This window comes from Phytophthora infestans, genomic scaffold, assembly GCF_000142945.1.
Source record: "Phytophthora infestans T30-4 supercont1.24 genomic scaffold, whole genome shotgun sequence".
NCBI lineage: Eukaryota > Oomycota > Peronosporomycetes > Peronosporales > Peronosporaceae > Phytophthora > Phytophthora infestans.
In genome coordinates this window covers 1,697,159-1,717,706 of record NW_003303735.1, presented here as the reverse complement: position 1 = coordinate 1,717,706, position 20,548 = coordinate 1,697,159, and the positions used below count along the sequence as shown (strand labels likewise).

Below are 20,548 nucleotides of genomic sequence, written 5' to 3'. Positions count from 1 at the left end.
GTCCGTGTAGTGCTTTGTGTCGAGTCGAATATTATTTTTCTATTGTGTAATAAGTATAAAATAATTGACTGCTCGACGACCTTGAATCCCATACAATTATCTATGCTGCGTTGACATCTTAATAACATTGCAGTTGTATTAACGGGACCCCAGCGCATGGCCAGCTTGCTACACTTGCAGGAGGAGTTCGAAGCGGGCAACTTGCCGGCAAACGCTAGCCCGTTACTGCTGTTCCCGCAGACACTGTTGTCTTGAATCCACGTACAAGGCGCCGACAAACAGCCACCGCAACCACCACAGTGATTTGGCGTGCGTTTACGAAGCCGTTCACGACAAGTTGATGGTGTCTCGCAAATGGCTTCATCTTCAGGCATAAACAATTGGGCGCATATGCTAACGTGAAAATCACGCGCTCGGTAATCGTGGATTTTGTGGCAAAAAAAGCAGGCATCGAGCGTTGATGGTATCTACTGTACTTAAGTAGTATCGATGCACCCATAATTGTCACCTCATGACATTAGCTCTGGGTTCATCTTGAGTGTTCGCTATTTCCAAACGTCAATTGTTCCAATCTTTCTTTTTAGCTAGTACATCTCGTACCAACAGTTGAAATCGAGGAAGCGACCAAGTCCATGTACAACATGTATAGTACCGATGCAGTGTGCATGGAATTGGAGGTGCATTACACGAAAGCTTTCTCAAGAATGCATGCGTGATAAACTCGCTGCGACCTCGTCAATGCGCATTGCGAGCGGATACTCTACCGGATTCTGCATCTTACGTTGCATCAACGTTGCGCCAATTTCTGTACCCATCCGATCGCTTTATCGAGGGGAACTAAAAATCACACCGCCGGCCTCCCTCACTCCAGATTCCTCCCACGAGCACTAGATCCCCCATTTCATGGGCAACAGCAGCAGCAGCAACGCCGGTGGCGCCAATGTGCGGCCACACGGCAAGCGCAACAACGCATCACACCGTCGCGCTCAGCAACAAAAGACTGCACAAGCCACGCAACAGGCCGCAGCTCCAGCGAGCGCCCCTTTGCCTCCCGCTGCACCGGCGGCCGTGCGCCGCAACCCGCAGACACGCGAGCGCAAGGCATTCAAAGAACTGGTAAGTTATCAGAATGCTGGTGAATTATTAACAAGAATAGATCACAAATTGACACAAACTGCGTGATTATTGACAGATCACGGGCGAATTGCGTGACGTGAACGAATTCTACGACATCGAGAAGAAGGAGCTGGGCCACGGTCACTATGGCACAGTGCGTGTGGGTCTGAGCAAGGTAACCGGTGAGAAAGTAGCCATCAAGACCATCCCTAAGGCCAAAGTCAGTCGTCCAGAGACGATGCGTCGCGAGATTAGCATTCTCAAGACTTTGGACCACCCGAACATCATCAAACTCTACGACGTGTGTGAGGGCAACCGTCACCTCCACTTAGTGACGGAACTCTGCACCGGTGGAGAGCTCTTCGACCGTATCATTGCACGTGGCCACTACAGCGAAGCCGACGCCGCTGTACTCGTCCGCAAGATCTGCGACGCCGTCAAGCACTGCCACGACCGCGACATTTGCCACCGTGATCTCAAGCCGGAGAACTTTTTGTTCGCTACTAAAGCCGAAGATGCCGAGCTGAAGGTCATTGACTTTGGGTCTGGTCTGGGCCGGGCCCGCCCGGGGAAAAAAGCGAATGGGACGCCCGCGGGTTCCGGAATATAACGCGCGGGGGTTAAAACGCCAAAAAAACATGTTTTCCGCGAGAGGGGTGCGGGTCGCCCCCTAAGAAAAAGAACGCGGGGAATGTGTGGGGAAAAAGCGAAACCCTTAGTTTAATATCTGGTGGGGGGGGAAAAACCGCCGCTTTCTCGAGGCCAAACGCAAACCGCGAATCTCCCCTGGCGGGGCGGCCGGTGGCTTAGATCTTGAATCCCCCGAAAGTAACCAGTGGAATCAGTAGCCAGATCTGATCAGCCACTGTGCTAGTGGACCCATCGAAGCGTCTGACAGCTGAGGAAAGTGCTACAGCACCCGTGGATCTCGGGCTCGGCTCCGAGATCGAGTATGACGCTGAACCCGAACATCTTCTCGAGTCTGAAGCGATTCACGGGCAACAACAAGCTCAAGAAGGCCGCACTTGGCGTCATTGCTGACTTGGCTACTGAAGGAGAGATTGCAGAGTTGAAGAACCAGTTTATGGCGATTGATACCGACGGAAACGGGGTCATTACCGTGTCAGAGCTAGCGGAAGCACTGCGTGATACTGGTCTTGGTATGATTGAAGAAGAGGTCTTGGAGTTGGTAAAGGGCATCGACATTGACGGCGACGGACTGGTGGACTACCCGGAGTTCCTGGCAGCTACCATGAAGCGTAACTTGGCCAATCAGAAGGAGCATCTCATCAACGCATTTAATTATTTCGACACGACCAACACGGGCCACATCACCAAGGCTGATCTCGTACAGTTCATGGGCAGTGAAGAGCAAGCGCAGGAAGTCATCAACGATGTGGACGCCAACGGAGACGGAGTCATCAGCTTCGAGGAGTTCGTGGCCATGATGAACCGCAAGGGATACGGGGACGACTCGGAGATGGACAGTCTGGACGACAATAGCTTCCTGTCAGCGCAGTTTAACAGCGGCAACGTCTCGATCGTCAAGGAGACTGAGCTCTAAGTAAACTCAGGGACTTAATTAGTCCCCCAAAAGATTAGCAGAAAAGCAGAAAAATTGGTGAACTTTTTCCCAGTGTCTTGTGGTTTCTACTTGGCCTTGTTGCGCCGATTAATGCGGTCGTGTCTCTTCTCGGCTGCGAGTTTCTGTGTGCGAACGAGAGCTTCACGCTCAGCACGTCGAGCTTCTTGTGCCGACGTCATAGCGGAGGAACCGCTGGCAAAGCGTTGGATTCGCAGCTCCTCTTCGCGTGCTTCGGAGCGTTCATCCATGTATTGAGCGAGTTTGTGTTGGTAGTGACGACGCGAGTTAGTTGAGAAGTGTCCGAAGACTAAACGGCCAGGCCCTCGACGTTTAAAGCCAGGTTTCTTCTCTGCTGCTTCGTGTTCTGGTGTCCGTCGTGGGGGACGCTTGGTACATGGAGACAAGTTGGAGGCATTCAACAGAAGTTCGTAGAGATTCGACGAGGGGTCTACGACCGTGTTGGGCTCTGACACGTCAGTGGTCGGGACGTTGTCAGCTTCGCTCTTGGTTTGAACAACACGTTGCAGTTCTGACAGGGACGACGCGATGTGTTTCTTGCGAGTGGAACTTGCACGACCGACGAGAAGCAGCTGGAGTTGAGGTATACGAGCACCGGAAGCCGAGAGATCACAAGACACTTGGACTTCCACCTCGTCTAATATGTGGAACACTGTGCGTACATCGCCTGGAGCAACAACTTGGAGAGTCTCACGATCAGTATCATCCCAGATAAGTTGCGCTTGAGGGATGCAACGAATGCATTCAGCACCAGCGAAGGCGCCAGTAGCTGGATCAGTGTCGATGATACGGACACCTAGTAGCAGCGGGTCCATCTGCACGACACCACTCTTGTCACGAAGATATACTGGCGCGCGGAGATCATACTTGGGCACATACACGATGAAGCCATTCTGCTTAAGTGCTGTGATAATTGCCGGGACTTTCACGGTGTGGCTACTGAAGTACAAGGCCAAGAACAGCGCGTCGCAAGCATGAGCTGCAAGTTTAGCTTGACGGTTCTTCTTGTTGAGATGGCGAGCCAATGGCACCAGTTCTTCAGCTGGGAAGAGGGTACTTCTGTCCATAATTGCCTCGTTTACTGCCACGTCTTGAGCTGGAGCGGTGGCCACTTGTAGCTGGCTGTCTACAGACGAGATGAGGTCATCTAGGAAGTCTTCATCGTCTTCAGCGTCCAATACTGAGGGTGTCAGTGTCTTTGGCAGCACCAACGGTGCAGCAATGCTTGTATATCGTTGGGATGTCGACTTTAAGGGAGTCTTTGGAGCTGCAATCGACGCTAAGAGCTGACGATGCACTATCACGTCGGCATAACGACGAATCGGAGACGTGAAGTGCGTGTAGTATTGCAGACCCAGACCGTAGTGCGCAAACCGAGTGACGTCGCCATTCGCAGATGCTGCGTCGCCTGCTGCCACTGCACCCGAGCTCACATACTCAGCCTCCGTCATTACACGCACTGCAAGAGATTTCAAAAGCGACATTGTCTTGATATCCATACGTCCTGAACGTTCAGCAGCTGCGAGAGATTGCTGCAGTGTGAAGTTGTTGGTAGCGTCAATGACAACGTCGCGTGCTTTGGCCAATTGAACGAGCTGTGTGAAGCGGTCTCCGGACGGCGGTGGATGGCGACGTAACAACGCGTGGGTTGGATAACACTCCACGAGTCTGCGAGCCACAGTCGAGTTCGCAAAGATCATTAGCTCAGCGATAGTACCGTGAATCTCCAGACTCTCTTTCACTGTAATCTCCACATCTTCTTGCCCCAACTCCGAGACATTCAAAGAAAAACGTACTTCCTCTTGTTTCGAGAGATCCAAGCCACCTTGAGAGCCTCGTGTACGACTAAGTCGACGACCCACATCGGTAATCATGCGCAGGTCTTCGCGAATTTCTTGTTGGAGTTGTAGAGGAATACGTCCACCAGCAACACCCTCAACATGCTCGTCCTTATGAGGTTGAGACCTTGTTGATCCACGTCTTGGTACATCGTCAACATCGGCATTAACATCCTGTAACAAGCGATGAGCTTGCTCGTACGTCATCGACGAGCAATTACGAATAATCGTCCGACCAAACCACGTCGAGTTATCCACGACATCGTACGTCTCTCCATTTAATTCCCACATGACACTGACCGCAAAGCGATCTCGATTCTCATGAAGAGAACACAAGTCAGCACTAAGTACGGACGGCAGCATATCAAGTCGCTGTCCCACCAAGTACACCGTCGTTCCACGACGTCTACCTTCGAGATCCAATGCGGAGCCGTGCTCTACGAAGTATGAGACGTCAGCGATATGCACGCCCAGCTCCACGTTGCCATTGGGTAAGCGACAGATGGACATGGCATCGTCGATATCTTGACATCCATGAGGATCAACACTGAAGACCCGGTGGGTTGTACGTAGATCCCGACGTCGTGGAGTCTCCTCCTCGGGGACTTCCCAGTTCAATAACCCACAACGAGCTGGTCTTTTCGCGGTCGAACACTCCGCCACACAGCCACCTTCGATGTCAATGGGACACTCTTCACTGGACGGGAGACAAGCGAGTGCTGCTTCACTGAATGGCGCCTCCTCCACTTCGTTATCCACAAGTAACGCGCTCAACTCCGTCTGTAAACTGCCAGGAGTGCCAAGAATCCCAACGTAATGTCCATTCGGATACGAACTATCCGCAGCCCAGCTGTCAATCACCACTTTGAGCCGTTTATCCAGTAGCGCATCCAGTCGTTGCGAGCGAATGCGGACCTTGGGCAGACGTTGGTCCATTGGGACTGCAAGCGCATAGTCGTCTCCTGTGCTGACAGTAGAAGCGATGACTGTAGCCACGTGATACCTCGGCGAGCGACTGAGAATCCCCACAATCTGTCCCGTTGGAATCGCCCCACACTCTTGCTCGCCCGCTTCCTCTACACTGTCGGACTCGCGCTCACGTTCTTCGTCTTGTGTGTAGTGTACCAGTAGTCGATCGCTCTGTGGTGCACGCCAATGTGCCTTGGGGAGGATCTCCACAGCCACGCGGTCTCCATGGACGCCACGATTCATCGCTGCTCGTCCAAAGACAAACACCTTCTCGACTGCATGGGGCGCTTCGATCAGCACATAGGCCTCCATCGGGTTGTGAGTGCTCACTTCGAGTTTGCCGGCTAAAATCCGAGAAGATGAGTGTGCTAGCGCTTCTTCTAGCTGTACCGGCTTCAAATGTGGCAGAAATTCTGATTGGGAGCCGACAACGTTTCCACATTCGTCTGGAAGTCGCTGCGCTTCCTCATATCTCACCGCCTCGGCTGTGTTAGCTGCTAGTTCCAGTAAGAACGCCGTATCTGCTGAATTATGTGGCAGTCTCTCCGTTAAGAACGACTCGCAGGTGACTGCTTGAGCGTTCACCGAAGCTGCAAGTTGTATACTCACCGAGGTATCGACATCTCTCGTCATGAACACAACCTTGGCTTGACGAGGTAAATGGCTCTGTGCAGCATACCATTCCACAGTTTTCAGTACTGCTCGGTCGTCTCGTACTGATTGCAGTTCATCCAAAGCTATTGGTTCAACGAAAGTCTCGATATGGTGTTGATCTGGGAACAAATAGACGCTGACGCCTCCTCCTGTGCGTTGGTCTTCGCCTCGGAAGAATTTCCTGAGTCTAGAGGCGTCGCGGCTTGGTGCCAGTCTCAGAGCTGACTGAAGTACGCTTTCTAGCACCAGAAGACGTGGTGCTGCGCGACAAAAGAGCGTCTCCTCCTCTAGAAGTTCCATGCATTGAAGTAGACTAAAGGCATCGGGCACAACGTACTCGTCGCCGTCTTGAACCCTCGGCAGCGCATGTGCCGGTAGTAATGCGCGCGCCTGACGACATGTAGAGCATGAAGCTATGCCGCAGTGGATATCGCGTCGTAAATATCGCTCCTGAGCTTTCATTGCGCCGGGTTTGCGGCGACGACTGCGCTCTACGAAGCTGGCGTCCGTGCACACGTCTTCCCAACGAGAAGCACCATGTTGACGCAATCCAACACGCAGATGTCGAGATTCTTCGTCTTCTTGCTGTTGTTGCTGCAACAAGGCGCGCAGACGCCGAGCCTCCTCCTGCTCCTGGAGCTGCCACGCCATCGCCATCGTGATCTTACGCTATTGGGGATTTTGACGAATGAGAAGGAGAAAGAGAGATGGCTACATTTTAAAAAATGTTTTAGCGTTTCAACGTTTAATATCACAACTTTACCAGAGATGGTTTTCCCAGCTTGTATGGTGCTGGTACAGTCCTGCGATGACGTTGACGGAGATGCTGGGCACCCGTCGCAGTTCTTGGAGTTGATGATATGGTCGTTTTTCCAGTACTGATTCAGCTCGCTTGGCTCCGATCGCATGTAGCTCTGTGAGTTCCCTGATGGTGCCGTGGTTCAAAACGGTCAACAAGTCGTGCTCGAGAACTTTTATCATGTATGCAGCAGTGGACATCTCTTGAGAAGGAACTTGGTCAGCTGCAGCCGGGTGCTCACGCTCGAGTTGCATTAACCGTTCAACCAATTTGGAGCTCATTTTGGGAAGCACGTGGTACGCCCGCTTGAAAATGCTGAGAGCTGTTGCCATTCGCTGTTGGTTCTGGAAGCCAATTGCAGCTTTGATAAGAACCTTGGCGAGGAGCTCGGGTCTCTTCTCTACGGTAAAAGTTGGAATGTTAATTGGGACGAGTGCCTCGGCCTGATTCTCCTTGTCCAAAGCTGGATTAACGTTCCAATATTGAGGTGTTGCTGCAGGTGCTGGTTCTATTACAGGCTGGATGGTAGCGGGTGGTATGTCTCTGGTCGCTAAGTTGAGTAAGGGTGTTACCAACTCGAACCTCTGCTTTAGGGGGTTATTGTTAAGTGGGGTACGCACGTCTTCATCCTCCTTAGACATCTGAAGAATTTTAGGACTGCTACACAGCACACCGCGTGAGCCGTTAGTCCTGTTAGGGTCGGTAGTGAGTCGTCCCAGTGTCTTTTTCTCGGTAATAACCGGCGTTGACAAATTCTGGTTCGGCTCCACGTGATTCTTCGTTTCCAGAGCAGTGTTCGCCTTGCTGACTTGTTGAGAATGTGCTCGCTTATCACTTCGGTCAAGGCTTAATTCTGGAATTTCTTCAATAATAATAGGAGACTCAGCACTCCCTAAGTCTTTGTGCGCTGACTTCGGAGTGACCGCACGCTTTGTTGCCAGTATCCTTGGCATCGGACGGGAGGTTGACGGTGCATGGCGAATAGAAGCCGAGTATCGAGGTTTCCTGGTTGCAGGGAAGCGAAGACACAACATATCCGGCGCTTTCTCCGTAGTTGTCCTTCTACGATCAGTAAGTTTCCTCTTTGCAGTTCCTGTTTCCGAAAGATCATTTTCTTTGATCACTGCAGCGCTGTTTCTACGGTGAAGGGTGATCTTTTGCTTGCCTTCTTTGGCCTGTTTCCAGCGCCGCAGCTTTTCCTCCATCGTCAGTGCTTCGTGGACTGTGCTCCCGCCATCTCGATCTGAAGCAGCAGCGCTCTGTTGCGCCACCATTGCTACAGATTGTAATTTATGGCGCGCAATTCAAATTTGAAAAATAGTCGGACTAAAATGAAATTGTGGCAAAAAAGTAGTCATCTATTTAGAGTGCCTGGTACGTATTCGCAACGGCGGGTGCTCGTCACATGGGCTCTGCCAGCCTCTCTGCTTGGAGCTCACCGCCATTGCCGCCTCATCCTACAGCTGCTGCTTCTTCTCCTGCTCTAGCTTCTGTCGCACTTCCATGACGGCCGCCGGGTTCGGGTGGTATTTGGACGGGTCGATAGCGCGGCCGCCACCCATGGTCTCCTTGTCACTACGAATAGGCTCCGCCTCTTCTTCCTCACTGATGCTGTTCAGACCAACTTCAGTCGAGTAGTTCTCCACCTTCATGTCTGAAATACCCAACACGTCGTCCTCGTACTCGGAGCGCGTAAACTTCTCCGCCGTCATGTACGGATCGTCCTCAGCCGCTCCAAATGGCGAGTAGATGAAAGAGTTGGCCAGCGGATCTTCCAGAATGAGCGTGAAGGGCTCAGTACCGCGCTTCAGCGCGTCAAGACGCGCCAGCCAGGCGTTCAACAGTGACCGACCGCCGTCACTGTCACCAACGGCGAAGGGGTTGCCTTCCTCAATGTTCTGACGAACCTTATCTAGCAGACCCTCTACTGTCGTGTACAGGCCACCAAGCGAACCGTGTGCCATCTCCAGCTCAATCTCGGGAATATTGACACATGCAGAGTCAGCCTTAAGGATGTCGCGATCCATGACATCTGGGTCTTTGTTGGGGTCCACTTTGAGTGTAATACGTTCGCCTTGGGGAGGGATAGCACCACCAGCCTTCACTTCGTTGGTCTTGAAGCCACAAGCCTCGCAATTGAACGACATGATGATCACCTCCTTAAAGTGGGGAATGTCCGTCATACACATGCACGAAAAACCCGGCGCTTGACACGCGAAGCAGTCGGCAGCGATCTGGATCACCTCCTTCTTGGCGATGTTGGCCTCGTCCACGAACTTATCCAGACCTTCATTACGGTGCGGAAGCACACGCGGAGCTTGCGACGGAGCGTCGTGGGACATATTAGGCTGCAGGCCACAAATCAAGTCTTGCTGTTCCGAGCGGTAGTAGTGTGTGACCTTTAATTTTGAGTCTGCGGCAGGTGCGTGAGGGTTCTCAATGTGCGAGTTGCCCGACGGATCATCTAGCACCACCGTGAATGGCAGCGTGATACCGGCCGACATCAAGGCGAGCTTGGCGATGAACTCGTCAATCTTTTCGGTGGTCTCAGGGTCGATCTCACGACGATGTTCCTGGTTCTCGCGCAGATCCTTAATAGCTTTTTGTAGCACTCCTTCAATGGTGTTAATACTGCCTCGCTGCGTCTCGCGTGGGATCTCAAAGTCCAGCAACGGGAAGTAGATAACACCGGCATCGGCTTTAATCAGCTGACGGTTAAGGTCCTGCAGCAATAGTCACAACGTCAGTACTTAATAGGATGTTGCATTTATGTTGCCCATCGCACCTCTTGGTCGGTGAGCTCGAGCTCGATCTTGGCTCCTTGCTCCTGCACCTTGCCGCCGAACTGCACTTCGCTGTTCTTGAAGCCACAGTGTTCACACTCGAAGGACATGAGGATAACTTCGCGGAAGTATGGGATCATGGTGAGCAGTAGCTTGGTCGTGCCATCCTCGTGACAGTTCATACAAAGACTCTCCATGGTCGTCACCTCCGGCACATCGTCCTCAGCCTGCAGTGTGTAGATGGACGGTGCCGGCGCCTTGTTCTCCTCGTTCTCGTCCACACCCTTCAGGTGGAAACGCTCGTCGATGTTGGGACGCGTGCCGCCCAGCACTTGCGGCGCCTTCTCCGACATATTTCTCTGCTCTGCTTGGGTATCAAATGGCTGGATGGCTGGCTCAACACGGTTTATGTTGCCATAATAAAGTTGCGCCAAGAAAAAGAATTCAATTAATATTCTCTCACAAAATAATAGTCCCATTTGCGATTACGACTTTTAAAGATACCCTAGGCATGCAAGTTGTGCGTGCACTGCACTGCTGGACTTTGCAGCCACGGTTGTCATGGCCAAATTGCTCTGCGCCCGACGGAATCGGTCCTGTCGGGTCGAAGACGATACTGTTTCTTGACTGTCGGTGATGCGTGGAGCTGGTAGACGAGCGATGGCCGCTAGTGAGCGCTTAAAGTACTTCTCTGCCTCCTGTACAGCAGATTGACAAGTGATGCAAACTCGAAACGCATCCCACCCTTGTTGCAGCCACGCACCGCGAACTCGCCGAGCATGAAGCAGCATTTGCCTAGATCGTCAGTGCACGCCACAGTGTGATCGTCTGTACCTCCGAAGAGATTTTCAGCATGCGGTAAGCACTGCACGTACAACGCTCGAGCTTCTCGCACTCGCTTCTGTAAAAACAATAGCATAAATGTAAGAAAATAATTAAGAGGAAGTCAGTCAGTCTACCTGGGCCATGAGCACGGAAGCAAGTCGCACGTTGAGATGATAAAGTTTGGCATTGTAGCCTCCACCTTATCTCTCCATCAAAAGGCGTAGCAGTGTTTTCAAGTGTGTCTCGGCAAGTTTCAACATCCCTGCCTGCTCACATGCGATGGCTAAGTTTTCCAGCGCAAGTATCGTCTCGTGATCAGTTTCTCCTTGCAAGCTTCACAGCCTTCAAGTCAGCTACACTACTGCAGTGTATCCTAGGATTATTAACACAAAAGTCCAACCTGGAAAGCGTGTTGAACGCCTCTACAAAGCAATGAATCGCTTGGTCATAGTTTTCTCGTAAGAGCAGCAATTCGCCGAGAGCACTAACCCATCCAGCAGTATTGGCATGTCGACGGCCGTATGTAGATTCACACAACGTGAGTCCATGGTCGGCCATGGAGAGAGCATCGGCTATTTTTCCATTGTCCCTACTCATTCAAAGTTTCCTCTTATTCGTTTTTCTGGACATATAGTTCACTCTTACCTGTAAAGATTTACGAGTTTGTTGTACGTCGCTAGAAGTCCAGGATGACTTTCGCCGTAGCACTGACGCTTGAAATGGAGTGCCTGAAGTTCTAACCTAATATTCGCGTTGGGTTCTTCCACGAGTGAGCGCTCAAATTTGATCACCGCCGTGTTATTGGCGATAAGTTTCTGTCGGAACGCCGCTAGCTCTGTTGCAAGCTTGAAGTATTAGCCGCATCAAGTGGAATAGCATCTTTAAGAGGAGAGTGTAAACCTTCAGGACTGAGACCCAGCGGCTTCCAATCTTTCAGCAGTCGAACATGATCCTTGCGGGCTAAGGAAACTGCGACGTCTAGTGCACTTTGACCACTGTTGTTGGTCCGTCTTACATCAGCTCCCCCCTCTAAAAGCAATGTGACGCAGTCCAAATCCCCCCACCCGGCGGCAAGATGAAGAGGTGTATTCCCTTGCCAATCTCGTAGATCCACATTTGCCTTTCGTGCAACGAGAAAGGCAACAAGAGAGCTATGTCCGTACCGACATGCAAAATGCAACGGACTCCATTGCGTTCTCTAAAAGAAATAAGGAAAAACATTGGTGAGAACCATTTTCATCCGTTCCAAATTTCATTTACGTACAAACTCCTGAACATCGATCGATGAAACAGCGTTGCGATCCAACAGCGATTGCACGCGCTTATGCTTGCCATACTGAGACGCGTACCAAATAGTCCAAATATTATTTGCTGCGTCCCGCTCCATCTTCTGGATAGGTGATGGCATGTTTTTCTTGCTTGGCGAGTCTGGCATTTCTCGATATTGACAGTGAGTTGAGGCCATTAACTTTAAGCACCGCAAGTTATTTTTTGCACATTCACTTGCAGTGGTCGTTTCAGCCGATAGACCTATTGTTTAGAATCGACATGGAACGCGAGCTCTGTGCATTTTGGTGAAGCAAAAGAGGTAATCCTTTCAACATGGCCAGCGAGTTTACCGACATTTCAGGGGTACGTGTCAGTACGCTATGCAATGGAAATTAGTGTTAATTTCGCTTGAATTTGCGTGACAGAACACGCCCTTGAAGAGCACTGACAAACAATCGAAGAAGCGTAGTGGATTAACAGGAAGGATGCGATTACTGCCGCTTTCCGAGACGTCCGCTCAAGGAGCCTATGAAATGTATTCGAGTAACAACGGTGGCAACGGTGTGAATGGAAGTAAAAGTGGTCTCGCCACTCAGAAGCTCAAGAAGATCACGCACAAACGCGAGCTCATGGAGGCTGTACGCAAGACCAGCACGCCGATCATGTTGCCTGGACGAGACAGTGGCTTATCGAGCTCAAACCGAAGTTTACACGACGGAAACGCAAGCAATCCTACTCCAGAGATCGATTCTGGCCAACGAGACATTGAATATCTGGAAGACGGAGTGCATCACAACGCTCGGAAATTTAACGAACTCAAGCTTACGGTAGATCGAAGACAACGAGACCTCCATAAACTGTTGGTACGATTGTCATATTACTGTTTCTTATGTTAATTAGATACTAAAAAATTTTTACTGTCATCAGGACGAGTTACGCGTTCTACAGCTCGAAAACGAAACTCTGAGCAAGATACAGAACCAGGATACACCCGTGTCCAAGAAGAATAATCAGATTAAGCAACATATTGCTCAGTGCACAGCCAGTATGGAAGAGCAAATGCATCTGCGGCGGCAGCTTGAACACATGATCAGGCGCTTACAAACCACTCAGTTGTGCGTTGACTCACAGCTCTCTGGTATGGCCACAGCAGTTGATAGTAGCGAACGTGAAGTCGAAGAGGTAAAGACGCTGTGCAGGCAACTCGAGGTCGGTAAAAGCCGTGCTGTTCAGTTTTTGCAGGAGGTGCAATTGCAGTTGCAAGTGGAGCGGAAGGCTCGAGCACGAGAACTGGGAGATCATGAAGTTCGAGCACGAAATTCTCAAAAAATGGAGACGTGGAGGCTGCAGCGAGCTCAAGAACGTGCGGAGATGGTAGCGGAGATGCGTGGAGACTTGTCAGCGGAGGAGGAAGCTCGATTGATTAAGTGCATTGAGAGCAAAGAACGTGACAAAGAGGCTTTACATGCTGCTAATTTGGTGAAATCACAAAAGAATGCTGACTTTGAGGCCGTGTTATCCGAGATGAAGCTAGCGATGGGGGCCGCTAGCTTACGTGAAGTGGTCGAGAAGATTGGTGCTCAAGCAGCTACAAGTATATCACTGGACAAGGAGAAAACACAAGCTGAGGAACGTCTAGTCGCCGTGCGACAGGAGAAAGAACTAGTACTTCGAGAGCTTAATGAACTTAAGGCGTCGGGTATCGGGGGTATCGAACTCAATCGCGAAGTGTACAACACACTGGAGAGCGAGATTCAACAGGCCAAAGCTACGTACAAAGTGAACAAATCCGCCTACGAACGACTCGATGGAGTCATGTCAGCTGTTCGACAAGGATCATTTGGGTTGGCAAGGCGACTTCAAGCTTTCGACGATGTCTTGGAAGCTGGACTGGGGGATAATAACTCTGGTAGTACGACTGGAAGTACTTCATCTGGTGGTATGATCCCGACGAATTCCATGTTATCGTTGATGTCCGGTGGTGAGCACGCAGGATATCTCATCACAGCGGAGCTCAAACTCACCAAAATCTTGGAAATTGTGGGTCAGTCGAGCTCGTCTGTGAACACTTTCGGTGGCTATGATGGTGTGGATGGTAGTGGCAGTTTAGGTGATGAAAACTCACAAGGTAACAATCCAGAGGACGGAGGCAACAACGCACACCTCGAGTTGTTGGAAGACGGCAACGCTATGTGGTCGCCAACTACAAATAATGATCCGCGACTTCACGAGAATAACATTCGAGTACGTCCGTCGACACGGCATTTGCCTTCAGCTTCGTTAATGGCCGCTCGGATTGGTATCACCCTCCCAGATAGTGACGATGAGCCCGATACAGCACGCTCCAAAGCTTCTGCGACCGGGTCGGACATTGGCGAACAGATGAGCGTACTCGTACCGTCTCGCGATATCCTGAAAATGAGCAGCTCTCGTCACTTTGCCGAAGTTATGCGCAAGAAAGAGGTGCGACTACCAATTTTTTTTACTTTTTTTTTCCTTCTTGAAACTCAAAATATTGCATTAACAAATGCAGCTGGCCGAGAAGCAAAAAGTGGCAGCTGAAAAAGGAATTTCAGACGAAGAAATGATGGCCAAACTTCGCAAACGCACCCAGCTCGAGACGGACGTTCGACTTGCTACGTCGCCAACACGTCACGGGCCAGAACTTTTCTTCGCCAAAGCCACTGCAGCAGCCGAAGACAGCGAAGTTTCAAGCCCAAATATCAACTCCAATCAGTCTTTAGCTTTCGTCACACAAATGCATTTCAATGATCTCTAAAAAGTGAAAATATTAACTCAACGCCAAGAAAAAAAAACACAAAAATTACTATTAGATCTGTATACCTTGGCTTCTGTCTCTTGAAAACGTGAATGGCGTCTCTAGCTGACGTTACCCGTGCCACCCACTTGGTCAGGACAGCGATAATCCTCAGGCAAGAGCGAGCGTTGCAGTTTGTTGAAGGCGAACTGACGCTTGCCCGTGTTCTTGAGAGCATTCTCGATACGTACGCCGTGACTTCGCATGACAGAGACTGTGGCTGGGACGCGATGTGCTGGTAGATCGTGATGACGCTGCAGGATACGCACCTGTTCTAGCGTCACCGACATGGCTGTACGGTCCTTGGCACTCTTACAAACCGTCACACGTCCGCCTCCGAGTTCCCGACACAAGTCCGACGAGCGCTTCAAAATCTCCGTACGCTTCGTCTTCACCAGACTCTGAGCCGCTTCGTTGATTGACGTCTCCAGCGCACGTAGCTCCTGCGTTACTTCATCTTGTGTGAGGCGCAGCGGAGACGTCAGTGTCGAGTCTGTCGACATGGCCTTGTAGCGAGTTGAGCCGGCACGACTGCGACTCGAAGACAAGCCGCTCATGCCGCTATTAGGCATCGCGACTACAAGACGACGGTACTTTTCGCAGAACGCCTTCAACGGCTTCAGACTGCGGAAGTTAATGACATCCTGTAGCTCCGTCTTGGCGCGTTCAGTGTTATTAGCAATCGTCTGCATCTCATTGATACCTTGAGAGAACAAAACCGGCGTCACGTGGATCTCACCGCCAGCAGCCAGACGTTCAGGCAACTCCACTTCACTTGTAGCCACTTGGATCGTCACAATGTACTTGATATGTGACCGCTTGGCTCCAGTCTTGTTCGAGACAGTGACCTTCACTACGCCCGCCTCGTCCGCCACATCCTTTCGCCGTGACATGCGGAACGAGAAGCGATTCGTCGGCTTGTCACGCACATCTTGGATCACAAAGGTCACACAACTCAGATGCTCCACTGAGCCCGCCATATCTTCCAGCATGCCGATCTCCTTGCCGTGTGTAGACAACAGAGATTCCACCTGGAACAGGAACCCCAAACTGGACATCTGACGCAGCATATCTTCGCCACGGATGACGTCCGGGTTCTGGATTGCCACCTCCACTTTCCGCACAAAACTACACGTGAGTGCTGCTAATGCCTGGGCAAAGGCACAGTCCATACGTAGCTGTAGATCCCACTTGAGGTCGTCATACTCACGAACTTCCTCGGGCCATTTGGACAAGTCCAAGTCTGCGTCTGCGATCTTGGCTTCCATTTTCTTGCGTCGGTTCTGGTACGAGAGGATGCCGCCCTTGTTAAACTTGTACACGTGAGCTGCAGGCGCGCCCACCGTAGTGAAGTCGTAGGCAGACACTTCTTTCGACGATCGTCTCCGCTCGTCGTTGATGAACGCGTTCGTCGGTCCGATCAGCAGATCTTGGATGTGCATATTGATCGGCACAAAGCGCAAGTCGGTCGATTTTTTCTCCACACTCGCCTTAAAGTAGTTCTTGTGCTTGTCGCGGTTTACCAAGTACTGAATATTTCTACGTAGCATAGCCACATACTCCTTGCGTCGTCGCACACGGTCTTCCAACCACTCACGTGCAAGCGAAGAGTCTGTGTCGTCCTGAATCTGGCCAATCAACGTGCCGTAGAAACCCATGTTCTGCTTGCCCTTCTTCTGGTGGAGGAAGCTGTGCAGATCCTCACGCGCACGATCCGCCTGCTCTTGTCTCTCGGCCGCAATCAACTCGATCAACTGACGCGGAATCGCGTTCGAGTACACGCTCTCCTGCAGATCTTCGACCACCAACCCACCGCCGCCATCTTCCGTGTCGTACTGGAAGAAGCGGATGATGTTGCCGATGTTCTTGTGCGACGCAGCCTCGTCGCGATTCGACGTATCGCCAGGCATCATGACCGTCTGCACACTCAGCTCGGCGTTCTTGGCGTTGCCCATCAAAATGGTGTTAATCTCACTCTGCAAAGACGAGAACTCCTCGAGGATAGCACACGTGTGGTCGTCGGACGGATGAATGTTCAGCGAGTGGCCACTTGCTGCTGCGTCTAGTACTGCCTGAGACGACGTCACAAACTCCAATACTGGATGAAACATCGTCATCTGGAACGAGAGTTGAGGGTTCGACGAGTCTTGACTGCGCGAGCTGGAGCTGGAGCGGTCCAGATAATTCGAAGACCCTTCCCGCTTGCCGAGCGTACTTGCGTGCACCATAAAGCGCAGCAACGTGTTGGACGCTGGGCCAATTACTGGCACTTCAAGCACAGCGACGAACGGGAAAATGGTGTGTGTCGAGCCTGTAGTCAGCACCGACTCTGTCTCTCCTGCCACGCCGACGGGCTCCGTCGTTCCTACGCATTTCCAAGCTGCTGCGTTCGATAAATTGTGCAGCGAGTTGCTGGATGTAATCGTCTCCTTCGATGAGTAGAAGTCGAGCGACACGAAGCACGCACGGTCGAAAGACGCCGGCAGCTTAAGCCGCACAATGAGACGCAAGCGACTGCCAGGTTCATCATTGTTTAGCAGCGAATCGCCCATACTCAAGCGGTCACGTAGCAGCTTCGAGTACGGCATGTGACTGGACGATCCAGACGAGCGTGGCGTGTAGTTAAACACATCTTCCTTGGAGCTCTGGTCGACTGAAGGTGCTTCGTCCTGTCGGAAGTTCTCAGTGCTTGGATTCCACTGTAAGAAGAGCAGTAGAAGCGGCGGAAGACTGTGTGGCAGCCACACGATGAAGATGTACCATACTGCGTCCGAGAGCTGGTTGTCCTCACCTTTCTGAGACACATACTGCGCGATGTAGATGACCTGCGCCGACACGTATAGGACACACGTCGTCGCGATAATTGCATAGAAGATCGTGAGACTCTTGCGGATCCGCGCGTCGGACGTATCTTCGTTTAGCATCAGCGTTCGCCCACGACTCATGACCATACAGCCAAGTACCATCAACATCAGCGTGTAGACTAGGAATCCCGTGCCAAATGCCAAGTAAAACGCCTCCATTTCGCACTCCTCAATGGCCGATCGGACGATCTTTCCCTCTGCAGCGATGGATAGCGCACACTCTTCTTCTGACGAACACGACGTGGACTTTACGTCGTAGACGCACTCCAGCTTCTCCTCCGCCATACTCGATACCACGAGAATGAACGCCAACACACACGCATTGAGCAGCACATAAGCCAGCACGACGGGGGAAGTGAAACTGAGCTTCTTGAAGCACTTAAACGACAGCACTGTAGCCCAATGGAAGCACAGCGACAAGATCATCGCCGTATTGAAGAAATACTGAGCTGTATACCAGTGAACGTACGCCTTGGACGGCTGGATAACCCACACCAGGAAGCCTCCCGTCCCCGCAGCGAAGGAAAAGAGCGCCGTGATAGCCACCAAGTCTGTCCACAGCGTGTTCACAGTCAACGGCAAGCCGTGCCATCGGATGATCACAAGAGAAAACAGGAAACACGCGCCATATACCACCACAGTCACGATATCCAATGGAGCCGCTTTGAGTGACCGACTGGCGTCATCTAGCGAGTAAAACTTGATGGGCGAGTTGTCCACGGCCGAAGCCAAGCCTTGGTATGCTGAAAGATACACTTTATCAATAGCCACCGAGTTGTTGGCCGGGTTCTGGAACGTCTCGAACGTGATGTTGACTGTGTGTCCATTCTGGATACTGCCGGTAAACGAATCTGGGATCGTGAAGGAGATATTGGACGCCCCTACGAATAGTTCCAGGTCTACTGGAGACGAACTTCCAGAGTCTGGAAGTGTCATCGAAGCCGACGAGACATTCTCGATCAACGTTCCGAACTCGGCTTCCTTGTCACTTGCTACACGGAGCAAAAAGAAGGCGCCGGCACTGAGCACAGCGCCGCTAGTGACACTCATCGTCACGGGTGTGGAGCTCATAATAGTAGGGTTCGTCGCTTCCATCGCCGTGTTCGTAAATGTGCCGATAAGTTCGTAGGAATCCGACGTGAGGTCCAGCTGGAACGCCTGTTGTGCGTTGCTGGACGACGCGATACAGCCTGTTCCCTCAAACTTTACCGACAGCGTCGTATCCTCCGAGAATGTGCCTGGTCCAAGTCTCGTCGTCACGTGGTCCACTAGGAATTCGTAGCTGTTACGAACCGCCATCAAGACTCCCAGAGCGTCGGCGTCCAGCGACATGATGGTGGCATTTCCGTCTCTGGAGCAGTCCACGTCTGTGTCTTCTGAGCCTGCAAAACAGTCCGATGACGAGCCTTCCAATGTCCAAAGCGTGGGCGTGTCCAGTGTGATCTCGCACGTAAAATTGCAGGACGAGGAAGCCACAGAGGCCGTCGTAAGGTCAAACGTCTCGAGCATCTGTGGGAAATTGTAGGTGGACGAGACCACGAGCGAGCAGTTGGAGCACGTGCCGTTAAGTGACGAGGTCACTGTCATGCTGGCTACGTCCGAGAGGTCGCTGCCTTCGTCCACATTCTGCAGATCCGACGTGCGGCACTCTTTAACGCAGGCCACAGGGTCTGTATACACCGTCCCGGACGTGTCTGTCGTGTACAGACACTTGTTACTCTCACATTTATACGCAAAACTCTCGGGGAAGGCCGCGTTCGCCGTCTTGAGTCCTGCTAGGGCTAGTAGTAGCCCCGCTAGTCGTGCAAAGGCGCCCGGAGGCATCTTGGCATTCCTGTTGTCCGCCAGCTTGAGTCTGTATCTGTCTGTGTACGGTGGAGGCCGCGTCCCCCCACTGTTGGCTGCGCGCTCTCTCTCTATGAGGCGGTTTAAGGCGCGGGGTGCCGCCTGGTTGTTTCTCTCGACTTTCCTCTCTCCCCTCGAAAGCCTCGACCAAGAGCCAGTGGCGATTCACTTGTGCAAAGTATGCACGACGCCTGATCGTATTTGTAAAATATTTTATTTTCGCCCTAACCTCCTGGAATACCGAGAAACAAATGGCAAGAAATCTGATGAGTCAAAGTTTGAAACAAAGTCCAGCTCGCAGTTTTCCATCTTGAGAGGGTGCCAAGCTGAGACTTTCGCAGAGTTAGCCTGGACGGTACTACGGTGCACGATTGCCGCAAGATTAGCTGCTGAATTTCAGGTGGCTTTGAGAATGACTGCACCAGCAGCATATCAATGGTTTGGAGCGAAAACGTGGGTCACATTATTGTTGAATCCATTGCAGCTCTACGGTTTGTGGCCTATACAGCAGAAATTAAAAAATAAATGTAGTAGCTGAAGTTCAGTCTGAACGGTATGCCTTTTCGCTTCTCAATAAAATGAATACTCAACCCTGCTTCAGAATTCGCCCCAAGTCGATGCGAGCTCAAGATTATAGGTCATTTAAAAAATGGACGGGTTCGCCTCGTTACACGCTGCATTTTGAAGAATTTGACGCTTTGAAAGGGCAGGTGTTTCTAGGCACCCGAAGGATATCGATAGTCCACTCACTTGAAGAGTGCCAGAAACTTCATATCCGCATGAGAGTCAAGCAACTACCCATGTATACTAATGTTCTTACCGGTACCATAATAATCGGGATCTTTGCAGTACCGGTACATGTACTCGCCGTGAAGTTGTCGTCGCCAACGCCTTCAATTGGATAGACGGAGGTGACTGAGCGCGTTTTTCCAGCCTGCTGCGTAGGATGCGTGGATACCGGTACCTGCCGCTCTGTACGATCGTCGAAGCTTATCGAAAACATAATGGGCGTATCCATAACTTCGAGAAGCATGCGCAGTTTCCTCACTCAATAAAATCGTAATAAAACCTCGTTTTTACATTTTTTATTGCTGATCTCGTTTGCGTCATCACGTATCCGGATCCGGATAACTATCAACTTTTGCATCACCAGTCGGACATCACT

The 20,548-nt window shown here is 51.4% G+C and overlaps 6 protein-coding genes across 6 annotated transcripts; 2 read left to right on the top strand and 4 right to left on the bottom strand.

Moving 5' to 3' along the window:
* Positions 1-903: 903 nt before the first annotated feature.
* Positions 904-2,680, top strand: PITG_22959 (protein kinase, putative; the record flags this gene model as incomplete). Its single annotated transcript, XM_002900829.1, has 3 exons — positions 904-1,116; positions 1,193-1,645; positions 2,015-2,680. 3 exons carry the CDS (start codon positions 904-906, stop codon positions 2,678-2,680), a joined length of 1,332 nt encoding a protein of 443 aa, XP_002900875.1.
* Positions 2,681-3,116: 436 nt separating this feature from the next.
* Positions 3,117-7,955, bottom strand: PITG_12269 (DIS3-like exonuclease 1, putative; the record flags this gene model as incomplete). The annotated part of the gene is made up of 6 exons (XM_002900828.1): positions 3,117-3,149; positions 3,382-5,982; positions 6,136-6,819; positions 6,849-6,891; positions 6,944-7,639; positions 7,903-7,955. The coding sequence occupies 6 exons, from the start codon at positions 7,953-7,955 to the stop codon at positions 3,117-3,119; spliced, it is 4,110 nt and encodes a 1,369-aa protein (XP_002900874.1).
* A 481-nt stretch (positions 7,956-8,436) lies between these two features.
* On the bottom strand, positions 8,437-10,115 carry PITG_22958 (uncharacterized protein; the record flags this gene model as incomplete). Its single annotated transcript, XM_002900827.1, has 2 exons — positions 8,437-9,702; positions 9,765-10,115. 2 exons carry the CDS (start codon positions 10,113-10,115, stop codon positions 8,437-8,439), a joined length of 1,617 nt encoding a protein of 538 aa, XP_002900873.1.
* Positions 10,116-10,429: 314 nt separating this feature from the next.
* On the bottom strand, positions 10,430-11,974 carry PITG_22957 (uncharacterized protein; the record flags this gene model as incomplete). Its single annotated transcript, XM_002900826.1, has 8 exons — positions 10,430-10,460; positions 10,533-10,660; positions 10,722-10,780; positions 10,862-10,920; positions 10,988-11,176; positions 11,233-11,422; positions 11,488-11,785; positions 11,852-11,974. 8 exons carry the CDS (start codon positions 11,972-11,974, stop codon positions 10,430-10,432), a joined length of 1,077 nt encoding a protein of 358 aa, XP_002900872.1.
* Positions 11,975-12,189: 215 nt separating this feature from the next.
* PITG_12267 (uncharacterized protein) lies at positions 12,190-14,635 on the top strand (the record flags this gene model as incomplete). The annotated part of the gene is made up of 4 exons (XM_002900825.1): positions 12,190-12,219; positions 12,282-12,719; positions 12,784-14,319; positions 14,390-14,635. The coding sequence occupies 4 exons, from the start codon at positions 12,190-12,192 to the stop codon at positions 14,633-14,635; spliced, it is 2,250 nt and encodes a 749-aa protein (XP_002900871.1).
* Positions 14,636-14,666: 31 nt separating this feature from the next.
* On the bottom strand, positions 14,667-19,362 carry PITG_12266 (inositol-3,4-bisphosphate 4-phosphatase, putative; the record flags this gene model as incomplete). The annotated part of the gene is made up of 1 exon (XM_002900824.1): positions 14,667-19,362. One exon carries the CDS (start codon positions 19,360-19,362, stop codon positions 14,737-14,739), a length of 4,626 nt encoding a protein of 1,541 aa, XP_002900870.1.
* Positions 19,363-20,548: the final 1,186 nt, after the last annotated feature.